This window comes from Candoia aspera, chromosome 1 (assembly GCF_035149785.1).
Source record: "Candoia aspera isolate rCanAsp1 chromosome 1, rCanAsp1.hap2, whole genome shotgun sequence".
NCBI classification, from domain to species: Eukaryota; Metazoa; Chordata; class Lepidosauria; order Squamata; family Boidae; genus Candoia; species Candoia aspera.
In genome coordinates, this window is record NC_086153.1 from 332371502 (window position 1) to 332388438 (window position 16937).

The following is a 16937-nucleotide window of genomic DNA, read 5'->3' on the forward strand; positions in this document are numbered from 1 at the left end:
CATGTTTCACTTCTGGAATTAAGTTTAGAACTTCTTAATGTGGAATTAAAGGAAAATGCAACAAAAGAAAATACTGTAAAACAGCATTTCTCAACCTCGGTGGCTTGAAGATGTGTGGACTTCAACACCCAGAATTCCCCAGCCAGCATGGCTGGCTAGGGAATTCTGCAAGTTGGGGTCCACACATCGGAAAGCTGCCAAGGTTGAGAAACGCTGCCTTAGAGAGCAGCTGCCAATCCAAGCTGGAAATACTGGGCTGGTTGACAAATACCCTGACTAGATGGAAGGCAGCTTCTGATCCTCCTTGACCAGAAACGTGCCAGGAAAGAAAGGGGATGGTGGGAGTTTATGTTGAAGTGCAGACAGCAGCATTGTTGATTTGTGTCAGGATCCTTTCTAGAAACGAGCCCTTTGCTCTCTCACCTCTCTCTGCTTCATGGGGGAATTTGGCAACATGCATGTATTTGAGAGGGTACGTGGGTGATCCTTGGCAGCGGGAGCAAAGCTCCCAAATAAAAGGGTGAGAAGCAGGGAGGGCTGGGCTGCGGTGGGGGAGAGAAAGGACAGCTCCGAAAACTCTATGGCTTTGACATGGCTGTATAAAAGAGGGGAGGGACCAGGAAGAGAAGGGGAGGCAATTCTAGCAGACGGTGGGAGGGAACGAGGGGTGTCGGGGGAGGCAGATTGGTCTTAGCTGCTGCTGCCCTCTTCAGCCGAGCGCGTGTCCGACTTCAATTTGACAAACTCCTTGGCCACCTCGTCGTTGTTCCGCTGCGAGAGGATGCGCAGCACTGTAAGGCCCGTGTCGTCCATGTGGATGCGCCGGCCCAGCGGCAGCCAGCAGGCACAGCTGCCCCGCTGCACGATGTCCTTCAGCTGCAGGATGGCGATGCCCACTGTCCGGTCTTCCCGGGCAAAGCAGTAGTCTTTGACGCAGACCTGCAGCTCGTAGCACTCGGGCCCTGTCTCGGTGCCAAGGGTGCTGTGGAGGTAGGGGGGAAAGCAGGAAGGGAGGAGGTGGTCATTCACAACGGAAAACCCTTGCCTCCGTCTTATGCAAGGCACGTGGGTTAAAACCCAGCTTCCACATCTGCTCAGAGCTCTCCTTGTCCCACTAATGCTGACCCGTGTTTTGCTCTCCTAATCTTCACAGCTAGGTTCCAAATTGCTGCCCATTAACTTGGACTACAGAAAGCCTCTCCACCTGCATCTCTGTTTCCTTCTTCCCTGCCTGGGTCTATATCTTGGTTATGCTTTGGGGAACCGACACTTTTTATTCTTACGGCTATTGACTCTGTGTTCCTGTTTATGCAGAGTGTTAACTAATGAATGCCTCAGATTGCTGCCCTATGATGTATTGTATATGAACAGTAGGAGATGACTGTTACCTGATTCTCAGCCCATACTGCACATTCAGCTGACACTTGCAGTGCAACCTTCCAAGATTCCAGATGCAACGCTGCATCTGGCAATTTCATTTCCTTATCTCCAGGCTGCAAATGCACCTTCCCCACAGAGCCTAGACTTGTGCTTTTTCAGTCTTTTTCAATTTCACTTTCCCTTACTTAGTTTACAGCTGCATCTTTGCAGCTCAAAATGGTACATTTTCATTCTACAATGGCACATCCCCCATACCCAAGTTCCTAGTTTCACATTAGCAGCTTGTAACTGTACCTGCTATGCAGAGATTAGCCCACAGCACATAATTTTACCTCGTGAATACCCTATATGGCTGTGTAATGCTTCAGATTGAAGCAGAAGCCTTCCTGGCAGGCATAGGATCTTGGGAAATGACTCAGGTGCTTTAACAAGACATGACAAAGGACCTCTTCAAATCCAGCTGAAGAAATTGCACAGTCCTAATAACCTTGCTCTTTCCCAGCCCCGAAGTTATAGTCTTTAATTCTGAGGCCAGGACAAATTTTGCACAAAAAAAATCCAGTCATGCCTCTATTCAAGACAGGGAAATCAGAAACACTCACAACTGGATGCTCTCATTGTATTTGGGGGACCAGCTGTTGTTCTTGGACTTTGTAGCAAATTTCCTTTTCTTGTCACTGAGATGTGGCCCAATGATGTTGACTTCAATGAAAGGCCGGAAGATGCCAGATGTTTGCCACTTGAGATCATTGGCAGCCACCACTAAGGCAGAAAGGAGAGAGAGGGGAAATGGCTATGGCCGCTGACCTTACCTCAAAGGAAATCATGTGGCATTTATTTGAGCAGAAGTGTGGCATTGGCAACCTGTAGCATTCTGGATCTTCCAAACCACAATTGGCCTCCATGCCTCCTAATAGCTGAAAGTTGAAGCTCAACGATTTTTGGAGAGTCACAGGTTGCCTAAAACCTAAGTAGTGTATGCTATTTGCAGTATTCAAAAAGCTTCATGTACCTACATCTTTATGACAGCCCTACATGATAAATCAGTTGCTATCATGCTCACTTAGGACATAGATCTCTCTCTGTTTCCATATCTACACAATAAGCTTTTACAAAGATAAATGTTTGTGGTTGGGTGCAGTCACAGGCAAAATGGAGGCGACAAGCACAAAGGGAGCATAAGAACAAAATGGATATTCACCCATCATTTTGACTCTGGTTAGTATATATTTCTATCCTCCCCAAGACCAGAAATGAGCCCTGCTCATATAAACTAGTGGAATAATCCAGGATTTCAATGAATCACCCTTGGACAGTAGTGTGCTGCCTCCCCTAGAAACCAATGACAAATGTCTGCGGCCTCAACAAATAGACTTTCTATTTATTTCTCCTGTAGCTAAAAAGCCATAGTTTATGCCATCTTTTCCAACTTGCTATCGTCTATACGTGCACATTTCAATATTTTCCATTTTTTTAACCCACCTCAGTCTGAAGACTCTGGGCAGTGTACATCACGAATAAAACTAAAACGACAGAATAGAAGTGACCCAGCAGATGTGACCCTCCCCCCGCAAGCAATGAAAAGAAAGGTAGAATAAGATTGTTTTAGTGGCTTTCCAGAATGTGTTGGCTCTAGAAGCCCCAGCTGGTGTGGCTTTCTGGCACGCTGGTCTCCTGGGGATCATCACTGACCTTTGACGGTTACTTTGTGCTCGCCGGTGCCAGGATGGGTGAAAAGCTCGACATGGACGGAGACCTCTCCCACAGGGTCATCTACTCCAGAGCCTGCGTGAGGGCAAGAGGTCCCGGAGTGGCCAGGCAAGAAGAGAGCAGAGGAGTTGACCATTAGTCTTTGCCAGACCCCACTCCCTGCCCATCAAGACCATGCATGGACTCAGGCCTGCTGATCCCTTTGGAGCGATTCTCGTTCAGAGGCACCTCTGGCTTTCTGTCTCTTAATAATGAGCTCTTTCCTGCTACAGGGTTGACCAAGTTAAAGCTTCCCCTCTCACCAAAAAACCCCAAAAACCCTGAAAATTATGCCATAACAATATCCCCAAGTCTGTTTGTTTGTTTGTTTGTTTAATGAAACTCACACACTGTATACTGCCCCAAATCTTAGAAGACTCTAAGCGGTTTGCTTCTGGGCCATGAACCAAAGAACAGCATCGAGCTTGCTTTTCCATCAAAGTCAGCAGGACCTTCCCCTCTGCAGTTGTCCCCAACCCAACCCCAGCCCCCAGAAGCAGGACACCAGCTCCTTGTCCAAACAGGCTTCCTCCACGAAGGAATTTCACATGCAGCAAAGGCAAAAAAGGAAAAGGGGCAACAGGTGGGTGGAAGGAGTCAGTCTGCACAGGCGCAACGGCCAGCGGTGTGATTAGGTAGCATGGAAAAGGTTTCAGTCCAAGGTGGGAGCAGCAGTGTTGGAGGGGAGGGGAAAGGGAGAGCTGGTGGCCGCAGGGTGGCCCCAGGGTTGGCAGAGGGAAGGACAGAGAGGGTTTCTGCAGCTTTCCCAGGGTCAGACCCTCAGGAAAGGGGGCTAAGGCTGCGGATCTCAGAGTGAGGGAGAAACAAGATATTCCATGTCCCCTTCCAAAGCAGGCAAAGGTTTTCCCCCTTCCAAAATGGATTTGGTGACAAAAACAGCCCTAATACCCAACAGGTATGTGGCCTTTGGATGATGCTGACCTACTCTAGCGCACCTAGAGCCGGAGGATCATATTGCAGGAAGGGACCTCCTTGGGCACTGAGGCTTTCTTGCGGAAGGATAGCACACTAGCTCCCGGGGCAGCTCCTTCCACTGCTGAACAGTGTGTGCCATCAGGAAGTTCCTACTGACGTTTAACCAAACTTCTTCTCTGTGTCTGTGTGTAATCTGAACTCGAACGCACAACATGATTTCATGTCAATCCTGGCTTCCCACTCATAGAATCTTAGGAACTGGGGCTCAGAAATAAGAAACTTCTGTCCTGCAAAGCTCACCAAGAACAGCAAGACCAAATGTCCTGGGGACAGGCAACAATCTTGTGCTATGATTTGCCCGTGAAGTCCTCAGGTATGTGGAGATAAAACGCTCCTGTGTATGAAGGTTCTCTTTGATAATAATGAATGTAGCTAATGTAGGACTCTGATTCCAACAGTGGCCCTCATGCTGGGCACAAAGAACAGTGTCCTTCATTGTATTACTCCTAGGATAAATCAGTTGCCTAAAGGTTTTATATGAAGCAAATAGCAGTCTCCAGGAACTGACAAGACAAGAAGAAGAGAGTGATTTAACATGAATCAAAACCTGAGGTTCTTCCCATAAACTTTCTGGAAAGGACATTGGTTTCCCAGGGTTGAAATCTCTCCTTTCACCTATATCAGCCAGCTTGTACTTTAAGAGCAGCAGCAGCAGTTCTCAATTGCCTAAATTTAACAGTATTATTATCCAGGGTCTACCAGTCACCATCACTGCAAATCTTTAAAAAAGTTGAAGAGCCACTGCAACTGATTGGTTTTTTCTGATAAACAACTAGTCCTCACTTAATGACCACAATGGGAACCAGAAGTTTGGTTGCTAAGTGAAGTGGTCATCAAGTGAATCCAACCCAAATTTAGGACCTTTTTGCGGCAGTCGTTAAGCAAATCACATGGTTCCTCATTGATTTTGCTTACCAGAAGCCAGCCAGGAAGGTTGAAAATGGTGATCACGTGACCATGAGATGTTGCAATTGTCATAAATGCAAACTGGTTGCACATGGTCATTAAGTGAGGACTACCTGTAGCTTCTTGGGAAGCTCAGGGGTCATAGCTACTATTATGTATGCACTTTAGTATTTTCTGGAAAATCATTTGAAGGACTTTTGGAAATCCAGCTGCCTGCCCAACACAAGATTGGAACTGTAGGATGCAGTATCAGTATCACCAAGACTCTGTTTAAATGCCTCAAAGAAAAAGGCTCACACTCTCTTGGAAAGCTCTCATTCCTCCTTTGTTGTTTATTCATTCAGTTGCTTCTGACTCTTCGTGACTTCATGGACCAGCCCACGCCAAAGCTTCCTGTCGGTCGTCAGCCCCCCCAGCTCCCCCAGGGACGAGTCCATCACCTCTAGAATATCATCCATCCACCTTGCCCTTGGTCGGCCCCTCTTCCTTTTGCCTAGCATCAGCATCTTCTCCAGGGTGTCCTGTCTTCTCATTATGTGGCCAAAGTATTTCAGTTTTGCCTTTAATATCATTCCCTCAAGTGAGCAGTCTGGCTTTATTTCCTGGAGTATGGACTGGTTTGATCTTCTTGCAGTCCAAGGCACTCTCAGAATTTTCCTCCAATACACTCCTGCTAGTGCTTAGCTAAAATTAGTACAACCAAATTCTGCCTTCTGGAGCAACAGAGATCAAGTCTGCTCCATCTTTGGTGGGACAGCCCTTCACATACATGAAGACTGCTGGCAGGTCTCCCCTTAGTCTTTTGTTCTCTGAGCTAAATACATGTAAGTGTTGAGTGTTTGTTTTATGATTGCTATCACTTTGTTCATTGGTAATGTTCTTTTTCATTGTTAATGTTTATTTTACTGGATTTGACTATATAAGTTGCCTGAATAGGTGGATTATTTTAGACCTGACTGTTAAAGTTGGCCTAAATACATTTTAAACAACAATAGCAATAATGAAATAAAGAGGAGAGGTAAGAAACAGGTACCAGTCTTTGGCCATTGCCTAGATCTGCAGCCTTTGCCCCCTGCATGCTTAAGATCCTTAAAAACCCATGCCTTTAGTTGCCAATAAAAGGTTTAAAAAACCGCACACATACACCCACCTCCCTGATCATCCCAGTTCCTGTATCACATGCTTGCTCAGACTCGCTTGATCCAGCAATCAAGGCCACGAGGCTTAAAACCAACAGGTCATTTCCATGTGCTAAAGGCAAGCAGGGGATGGGCAGACCGGTGGAGCAAACCCCTGTGGCATCAACCAAATGTCCCCTTCTTCCCCCCACCCTCCTCCTCCTTCGCCGGCAATATGCTTGCAGAGGGTATCATTCTGATGCATTCAGTGCACTTGCAAAAAGAGGCTCAGCCTGAGAGTACCAGCACCTGGAACAGGGCTAGTTCAGAAGAGCCCTTGCCGGAAGAGAAAAGGAACACGGTCTCGGACTTGGCTGCAAGGCTGCCCCCCTCCGTTTCTCTTCCAGATCTCCACCGGGACTGCGTCCTGCGCTTCTGACTAGCCTTGGCCAGGGTGGTGTGATGAGGGTGCGTTTGAGGATGGGAAGGAGTGTCAGGACAATGGTATGACACGTACCCTTCTCAGGATAGGTTTCTTCGCTAAGAGTAAATCTAATCCCTTTTCCACCATGAACTAGTAATGAGAACAGGAAGGAAGGAAAAGAGAAACCAAGGAAGAGAAGGCGGTTGGAAGGAAAAGAACAAGGATGAAAATGCGTAGGAGGACGAGAGAAGGTTGCAGGGGAGGAATGAAAATGGGCAGGAGGTGGAGAGAAAAAAAAAAGAAAGATCAGCCCACACATCTGCTTTACAAGGCAGCTGGAGAAGTCAAAAGGTAGGTTAGGACAAATGCCAACTTGAATGCTAGGGAGGGAGGCAGAAAAAGACTGAACAGGAGTTATTTAGTTATTGTACTAAACTTATTAGCCACCTCAGTCACTGAAGCAACTCTAGGCTAAACTAATACCCAAGATGCTGAATCCTGTGACAGCCCTGTAAAAAAATCACCTTTCTGGCTGAGCCAATGATCCAGTTTTTTCCATAAAGCAGAGGTCAGCAACCTTCTTCTGCACAGGGGCCAGAGGCCATGCTGTCACCACTGCCACCATATCCGGGGGACACGTTGCTCTGCCTGCGCCAAGGCGGCTGGTGAAGCCATCACCAAAATGTTCATCTGAGGAAGTGATGAGAACTCTCTCCCTCTCTCTTCTGAGCAGGGTGAATATATTTCTTTTTAGGACTGCAGGCTGGATGATTTTGGGTGGCAGGCCACATCCAGCCCAAGAGCCATAGGTTGCCAACCCCTGCCGTGAAGGGATGTTTGCACATACTCTATTTCCCACAGAAGCAAATCAGATGCCTCCTTGCAGCAAATGGAGCATGAAGCCAGCAGCCCTCTTGTCTTGGCTGCCCAGAAGGTTTAGTAATAGCTATTGAAGTGTCCTAATAAGTAGATATCAATAGACTTGCCTTCCATTAGAATATGTGCTGTAGATTCTGGATCAAAACAATAGCAGAAGCCCTAATGGGAAGCTCATAAGCAAGTCTATATGAAGTTAACTCCCTTTCCTTAATGTTTCCTCATTCAGCAGAGCCTCTGAATGTAGAGGTTCCATTTAGCTACATAAAGAACACAAGAAGGACTCTTGAAGGTCAAAGTACCCCCAAAGCAACATCTTTAATCTCCTTGGCCTAACCAATTCTAATTCTAACAAAATCTGTACCCTTAACCAATTCCCACCCACCTAACCTCACTCCTCACCCCCGGTTTCTTAGCAAGCATACGTAGCCCCATCTTGGCAGCTTACCCTGAGTGGACTGTGTCTGGACAAAGGTTTTGATGAGCAAGTCTGTGGCTTGTGTGTAGAGCGAGAGGGCGTAGCGCAGGGACTGCAGATCAGGGCTTTTCTCCAAGAAGGTTTTTTTAAGACCAACTCCTCCTGCATGGAAGTATTGCTGATGGGAAAAGAGAGGGAGGGGGGCAAAGCAGGAGATCCAACTTCAGTACCAGCCCTGCATCCTCAAGGCTCTCAACTGTTGACCATACTTGGACTTGGGGAGAAGACTTTTGAAAGCAGATGGAAGGTGAAAGGTCCCCTGTGCAAGCACCGAGTCATGTCTGACCCTTTGGGGGGACGCCGCTTTCACAACTTTTTCTTGGCAGACTATAGCGGGGGTGGTGGTTTGCCATTGCCTTCCCCAGTCGTCACCTTCCCCAGCAAGCCGGGTACTCATTTTACCGACCTCGGAAGGATGGGAGGCTGAGTCAACCTGAGCCAGCTACCCGAGACTCCAGCTTCCGCTGGGATTGAACCCGGGTCGTGGGAAGAGTTTCAGTTGCAATACTGCCGCCTACCACTCTGCGCCACATGAGGCTGTTTGAAAACAGGGGGGAGCCCAATTTTCTTTGAGGGTTTGTTTGCGTAGCTATGCTTTGTTTATTTACTACATTTAAAAAGAGAAATTACAGTTCACCTTTCATATGTCTGTAGCCATACTGGCTGCATTCACACAACAGGCTTAATCTTACTACTGAATTAACCCTTTTCTGGTTTGCCTAATGCACTGTACTATAAATAAACCAAACTGACCGGTTTGGGACAATGCCCAGTGCTACATACAAGTTAACCGAGGTTATTCTTAATCAGACCTGTGCAAGTGGAACTGTAAGATCTTCAACTCATTTGGTATAGTAGATTGTTTGAGCCTTTCCGCCCAATGATCTTACTGCACCTCTGTATTATATCAGGAGCCTAGAGCTAGATTCATCTTGCCTTTGTTAACCCAAATCAAGCCTGTTTAGAAGAAAAAATCTACTTTTTGTTGACTGATGTTGATGAACATGTAACTAAACAAGCTGCATTGTTTGCAATGGCTGCAAGGAAGATAAGGAAGCAGATGTTGACAAATCGTGCTGTTAATACTAGATGGGATTATTTAACTGATAAGGATTGTTGTAAAAAATATATATGAATTTTGCTAAAACCAACGGTTGCAAATAAATGTAAATGTAAAAATACACTGCACCTCTGTTGCTAAACAATACCATCATCCCAGCATTGCATAATACCAAAAGCAAACCACTGCGATGCACTGCAAGACCCTTCCAAAACTGCTTCCTTGCCAGTCTTTTATAATCAGATGCAAGCAAGGTCATCCTCTGTTTTGGAGCATGTATGTTTTCGCTGGGCATACTCCTTGCTGCCCATCTGAATTTTTTGAGAGCTTGGTGGCTTACAGCATCTGCTGGGCTAATATACTTGACCAAGCTTGTTGGAAAGACAGCAGGGTGAAGCCACAGCTTTTTCAATTTACTTTTGTTTTTGTGAATGAAGAGGGAAGGACCATTTGTTGATTCAGAGAATGCAGGGAATTCCTGGATGGGAAGAGAACATGGAGACTAGCAGTGCTGAGTAGCTGGTGGTTTCAGTGCCCAACCTGTGGTATATTAGGCAGAGGAAGAGATGGCTGATGATGCTTCCTGCAACCCCTACGCCATGCTAAATGTGTTTGGGATCCCTGGAGATTGAAGAGGAGATGGTTTGCCAATGGAATGGATGGTTGTGGCAAGAGTTTTCACTGATTTGGGGAGCTAGACAGGGATTTGAACCCAGATCTCATAGGACACATCATGCTGTTATCCATTTAACGCATTGCTGTCTGCTTTAATTCACTCTTATAGGTCTCTGGCCAAGCAGAGTCTTCCTTTTGACCCTTGGAGACGCCAAGGTTTGAGCTTTGGGCCATCTGCAGTGGATAGCACATGCTCTCCTGCTGAGCTGTAGGCCCTCCCTTTTGCTAGTCTAGGAGCAGACAACCTGGTGCCCTCCAGATGTTGCAGATAATAACTGCTTCTAGGACTGATGGAAGTTGAAGCCCAAAAGAACTGGAGTTTGCTTTTCCTTACGCTAATCCAACACTCTAAGATGGGCTTCTTTTACCTTGCTTTGAGGTTTTTGGGACTGGAACCTCCCAGAAAGTTAGTTTCTCTAGCCGTTATACCATGTCACCTCATTTCCACTCTTCTCTATTATGGCAAACTTCTGTGAAATTACTGGGTATCAGCGAAGTTATCCTACTTTATCTCCCTGGCACAGCTAAGATTAGATCCAAGATGGTGATTTCCTCATGGCCATTCGCAAGCAGCAATTTGAACCCAAAACTTCCCAATGGTTTATCCATCATACTGCACTGATTCTAAAATGACAAATAGTGGAAAATGGGAATTCAGATTCAACCCATGTGTTCACACTGAAACTCAGCTTGTTCTCAAGATCTAGAATTTGGCTGGGACAAATGGGTGGGGAAAACAGAATTACTCACCTTGATGGTATCCAGAGCAAGTTCCACCACAGCACACTGCTTGGGTGTCAAACTCTTAGCCTCCTCACGTACCATGTGATCCTGGCGGGAAGAAGCCAAGATGTATAATAACTGTCTGCACGAGATACCCACAACTTTTATTTTCTAAACATTTATTAATTTATATTTCAAATTTAGTCACCGCCCATCTCACTCAAAGAGCGACTCATCGATACATCTAAAATCCATCCTACACATTCATTTTGAGGTTGCATTTGGAAACCTAGACATTCAGGAAGGGCATTTGGATGGTTTGAATGGGAGAAGACGACTAATTAGGTTGTTTGGACTCTTCCAAGTTCCCTCACAGTTCAATTCCCTGATGGCCACCTTTCTTCTCAGAATCACCCTCTGTAAGAGGAAAAAAAATACCATATCCACCAGGCACAAAAAGATAAATTTCCTCCTAAAAATGATAGTTTCTCTCTGCCCAGAAATATGAAACAAGTTAGGATCTGCCCTTCTTTTCTTCCCCAACCTTTTAATTTGGATTTAACAGCTCAGTAAAATTCTCTGTTAAAAGATGAATACAGAAGGTGGGTTGATTAGTTATTCGTTGAGTTCATGCCACAAGCTAACCCATGTTTTATTGAACTAATCTGGTTTATTGGGTTTCCACAATAATCTGAATCTTAAATGAATACACTGGCTTAATTTGTGCAATATAAGGAGTCACAAACCACAAAACCACATTTTGACCTAGTGTGTGGTTTGACCTCATTCAGTGTCTCACAGTCTGTAATGTGCAGACCAGTGTTTCTCAACCCTGGCAACATTAACCCAGCCAGTTCCCCCAGAATTCTGGGAGTTGAAGTCCAGACATGTTAAAGTTGCCAAGGTTGAGAAACACCGGTGTAGACTGTTGAAAGCAGTAGCAACACTGACCCCTGTGGATGAGAACATTCACATCTAGTTCTTTTTCCCTGCGTTTCAATAGCTTTGGGGCCGTTCCTTGCGGGGTGGGCCTCTAGAGTTCAGAAAGTTTAGCCTCTAGCATCCTTTGTTATCCTTGGTTGTGAAATTTTGGTACTTTGAATTCAGGAGCAGGGTGTTTTCAGGGTACGGTCAAACAAGGCAAGATGGTGGTAAGCGGCAACTGGTGATTTGGGTAATATAAAAGTATAAAAAGCAATAGCGGTGATAGTTTCTGGATATAAATATATTGGTGTTCCTACCATTTCTATGATGTAATTGTACCTCTCTGCCCCCTTTCAATATGCTGGTAGCACAGAGGCTGGTCTTCTGTCTGACTCTGACTTTGCTAAGGAACAACACTGTCCATTCCTAACATTCGTCTGCGTTGCTTACCTTGAGTTTTGAAAGCTGCCCTAATTCCTTGGCTGCGTTGAAGATCATCTGTGTGCCCTGGAGAGCAGGAGGAATGAAAAGAAGAAAGGACATATAATAAAAAGAAAGAGGCAATTGCTTCCCCACTAATATCATATGGAACCAGAGATACCTTTTCATAATTTGTGGTAAGAAAATCAGGTGACCTTCTATTTAGGGGAGCTGTAATGTGCTTTCTTAAAAACTCACAGGGGTTTCCATTATAATATATAGTCAGTCTATTCTGTCACACATGGGAGTTATATTATGGTTTCTCAGTAAGGGACTCTCAGGTTAATTATAGATAAGTTATGGCACCTAAGGATTTAATGGTACCATGACAATTTGGGCTACTGGTAGCAAATTTCTGGAATTTTCCTCATTGGATAGTTCCTTTGTTTCTGAATAATCTACTTTCATTTTTAAGGGGAATATTATTTATTTGTAATCCTAACGAAGTTTATTAGATATGTAGATACATACCTTCCAGTTTTCAGAAAACCTGTGGTTCCTTTTATCAGGTCCTCAAAGTCTTTAAAGAACATTTTAAATGAAAATGCAGAATCCTTAACATAATATTTCCTGACTTAACATTATTCACAATTTCTACCTGAGTGGAAAAAAAAGAAACCTCTAAACTTCTCTTTCTGAATTAAAATGTATTTGGTTTTAATCTTTTGATACTGAACCAGAGTCCCTGCTCATGATCTAGAACATGCACCTTATTTTCTATCACAAAAATGTAAGAAAATCCTGTTAGACTACATGAAGAGATATGGTGGATGTGGTTAATTAGCATAGAACATTTGTTCTTCCATTATTTAACCCAACCTCCCCTAGCCTGGCACCCTCAGAGTTTCTGAGCTAACATGTCCTCTGGCTACCAATCCTGGGAAGCCCATCTAGAAGCTGTATGGGAGGGAAGCATGATTTAACCTCTGCTATTGGCCTTATTCGGCACCTGGACAGCACCCCACAAAGTGTAAGGTGAGCAGATACCATGACTAGAACATTGTTTCTCAACCTCAACAACTTTAAGATGTGTGGACTTCAACTCCCAGAGTTCCCCAGCCAGCATGAGGTTGAGAAACACTGCTCTAGAATGATAAGGAGATGCCACAATTGCTTGGATGGACCATCTCTCTCACTCACTCGCTCACTCACTCACATATACACAGGATGTACACACAGTGGATCTGACATCATCCACGCAAGAGTTCTTAAACCATGCAAATGTGAAAATGCTGACCTCCTAACAATGATATCTAATGTTCCCCTCATATTCAACTCATTGGAAGTTAATGTGACACCAAATTTTCAACAGGGAAATAGGTGAAATTATAGGCTGGTCAGCTTAATGCCTGTTATGGGCAAACTGGTGGAAACGATAATCAAAGAAAAAAATAACTAAGCCCACAAACAAACAAACCGTATGGATTCTACAAAGGCAAATTCTGTTTCACCAATTTTCCAGGGTTCTTGGAGAGTGTCAACAGCCAGGTGGATTGAGGTGACACCCCTGCCCCCCACCAATAACTACTATACAGTATTCAGTAATTGAACAAATCAGAGATGATATTAACAAGGCTCGATCTTTTCTAACACGATTCTAACAAATCTTTAGTTTTTTTGTTCCTTGTAAACCATCTAAACTTGCTGGCTATGTGCACAATTTATGGCAACAAGTTCCGCAAATTAATATAAATTTACAGAATAGTCCTGACTGCTACGATTTGAGTCAATTTCCAAGAATGATCCTGAACACCAAATAACATGATCCATCTTCACACATACATATTCAATTCTTCACAGTTGCAGCATCAGTGATGACACCATACATAGCTTCTTGAAGGCAGCCTATTTGCACTGGTGTAGTATTCATACAGACTGCTGGAAGTCACAAAACACCTAGTAAGAGGGCATCTGAACAGCCATAATTTATAATCCCAGATTTCCTAACAGGCCCCCCCCAACGCTGCATCTTGTAGGTTCATTTGTGAGTGGCTATCTAGACTGTGCTTTGAATCATTGCCACCCCCAAAATCCAGCTCATACCCCATCACTATTTCAGAAGCCCACTCAGTCTCTGGAGCAGGGTGGGCAACCCACAGACCGCTTGCAGCCTACCAACTCACTCTGAGGCCCCAGAGCACCCCTGGAATGGACAGGACCAAATATTTTGGCCTGGCATTTTTGTGTTTTAGGAATGGGGGTATTAAAGGACAACATAACTTGTTTCTGCCTGTCCAATTCGATCTAGTAGGTTGGGTATGCTGCGAGTCCTGTCAGCCAGGGAGTGTCGGCTGGCGGGAACTAGAAGGCGGGCCTTCTCTTCCGTAGCGCCTGCCCTCTGGAACATCCTCCCTCCAGAAATTAGGATGTCCCCGACCCTGTTGGCCTTTCGTAAGGCTGTGAAGACCTGGCTTTGTGCCCGGGCCTGGGGCCTCGAGCGTGTGGATGGTTCCGTCTCTTGGCTGTATTAACATTCATGCATTGCTCGCTTGGCAGCCATGTATATTTATTCTGTATTTATTTTATATTTTAACTGTTTTAATTGTAATTGTTTGAACTGTTTTATAGTTTTATTGTTGTAAGCCACCCAGAGTCACTTGTTGAGATGGGCGGCTATAGAAATCAAATAAATAATAAATAAATAAATAAACATAATGCTTTAAATCAGAGCTCTCAAACTTAGACTAAGGTTTAAGTCTCTCATTTCACTACTTTGGCACAAATAAAGCAAAACTTTGGGTTTTGACTGCTCTGATGTCATGGTATTACTGGCTGCACCACTTCAGAAATCAAATAAAATGAATTATATTGAAGACAAAAGGAGGCCTTGGCTTCTCCTGATGCCCATTTCTTTAGCTTTGCATAATTGCTTTGGAGTCAAGTTGGGCAAACACAATATTGTTCTATTATGCCAACAGACAAGACATTGTAGCCAGCCTTCGACTGATACAAGCATATGTGTTTCTCCCTACCTATGAACTTTGCTCATTTCACCCTCAAAACAGAAAAGTGGAGGCAGTTTCAGTTGCTTTCTAACTTGTAAAAGTTCTCTCAAGCTTGTCTGAAAATTCGCTACTGTGAATTTTTGGCTTGGACCTTACACTTGTCCTTTTGCTTCCTTGAAGATTAGAGGTTTTGCCTAAAAGGAGATGAAAGCAAATCACTTCAAACAATGAATTTTGCATCTGAGGTGATGCAATTACAGAATTACTCAAGGTTTGTTACCTAAAAAACCAGCCTCCTAAAAGGATCTTGTTATGCTGCAGGCAGGCAATCTATGGACCTCCAGATCATTTCCAGACTGCTCTGATGAAATTCAACAGCACCCAATTTCCACTTTTAAGAAAAGTAGATCAAGAAATAAACATTTCTGCTTGGTTTAAGACCTCTCTTTTTCAAACAAAACCATAAAAGCCCTCCACCAAAGCTAGAAAAAAATGGCGATTTTCACTGTACCAGTCTTGATGGAACTTCTGTACCACCACCAGATTCTTTGCATCCCTGAGGCTGATTTTTTTTTAAGTGTAGCTTCAGCTGCAGAAGCTTGTTTTCCCTGCTTTGTTGTCTCTGATTAAAGGAACAACAACAACGACAAAAGATATTCAGACTATTTTCTTCTCAAACAGGGAGAGCTACTAATTTCCCCCCCAGTCTAGGTCTCTTCAGAAACTTAGGGCTACGTGTTACATCAGTTTCAAACACTGGCCATTCTGCTGAGTCTGATGGGAGTAAGGGATACTGTTTGGAGGGATCCAGACTGGGAAAGCTATAGGAGGATCGGGATCTAGCTATCCATGGCTGATGTTCTAGATAGTTGACATTCTAGTCCTTTGTAACTGTCAACAGATTTCCCATGAGCAAGGCATTCTGAGTCTGTCTCAAGACTCAGGAGGGTATTCCACTGCATGGAGACTTCCAATTAAAAATGAGCAGATTTCCCCTGTGCCATTCCTTTGCTATTTTTGCAATTTCAGTCTCAACCAAGTGTTAAGAGATTTTCTAAGATTCATTCTGGAACCAGAAGACATGCGGAAGTCTGCAGTTTCCAGTTAGTTTGTACCTCCTCCCCACACAGACACATGCAGAAAACCTTTGTATCAATTGTGTCTATGAGCACACAGATAACTGCAAGAAAAGCAACACTGATTGTAGTGAAGAGGAAAATGCCGCATGAACCAATTTACAAGTGCAGTCCATGCAATCTGCTTCAACCAAGTTGGTCTGAACAGTGCTGGGCACAGAATACAAGGTCCTGCCCACTTGAGGGTACAAACAACTTTTATATAGTTGTATAATAAATGCTGACCAGTAATGATGTCAAATGCCAATCATCTTATTTTGGATAACAAGGGTTAGATGTTAGGTTTATAGTGAGAATACACAGTTAATAAAACGCAGGATGGCATGAGTCGGCTTTTGTGGTTGGTTACTTCCTAGTTCCCATTTTTTTAAAAAAGTGCTGATTTAAGATAACTCACGAGCCAGCATCTGCTTGCTCGCTTATTTATTTATTTATTTATTTATTTAATCTATCTATCAATCAATCAAATTTATCACCGCCCATCTCCCAAAAGGGACTCTGGGCGGTTTACAATAAAAGAGCATGTGCCTAAGCAAGCATAATCATGTTCAAACTTCAGGAATGTCTTCTGCATTACAGAGACATTCATGTGTGCTTAAAATGTTGCAAGAAAAGGATTGCTATAAAACTGTGTGCACAGTTCTATTAACACCACTTCGTTTACACTCTTTATTGAGGTGTAGACTGCATATAATATCAGTGAGACACTACAGGGAAGGACTCTTGACACAACCAGACTGCATACAGTTCCCTATGGTAATATAAAGAGCAAAACCTAACGATGAATGGAAGAACCTTGCATGCAATCCAGCAGCACCATGTGGTGGTGCTTTAAACTTACAGTGGTTCAGGGCACCCATTTCATCCTTTACTCCTCACCATTAGATTATTTCCCCACTCTTTTCTGAATATGGGCAGGAGGTTTTAAAGAATGAATTTGGATGCCCTAAAATCTGCAAGGTTTAGGGCACTTATTCTACCCCATAATATCCTCAACTCCCCCAAAAGGACCAAAAAATCCATTACATTTTACAAGAACAGACTACTTTCATTTGGATTTACATCTT

The 16937-nt window shown here is 44.1% G+C and overlaps 1 protein-coding gene across 1 annotated transcript in view; it reads right to left on the reverse strand.

Moving 5' to 3' along the window:
- Positions 1–244: 244 nt before the first annotated feature.
- UNC13A (unc-13 homolog A) overlaps positions 245–16937 on the reverse strand; it is a 107891-nt gene continuing 91198 nt past the window's right edge. Inside the window, exons 39-44 of the mRNA XM_063289181.1 lie at positions 11760–11816; positions 10413–10493; positions 7898–8045; positions 3073–3165; positions 1983–2142; positions 245–982 (exon numbers count right to left, since the gene is read on the reverse strand). Of these exons, the coding sequence (XP_063145251.1) occupies positions 691–982; positions 1983–2142; positions 3073–3165; positions 7898–8045; positions 10413–10493; positions 11760–11816 (831 nt within the window). The 3' untranslated portion in view covers positions 245–690. The remainder of the gene's footprint in view (positions 983–1982; positions 2143–3072; positions 3166–7897; positions 8046–10412; positions 10494–11759; positions 11817–16937) is intronic.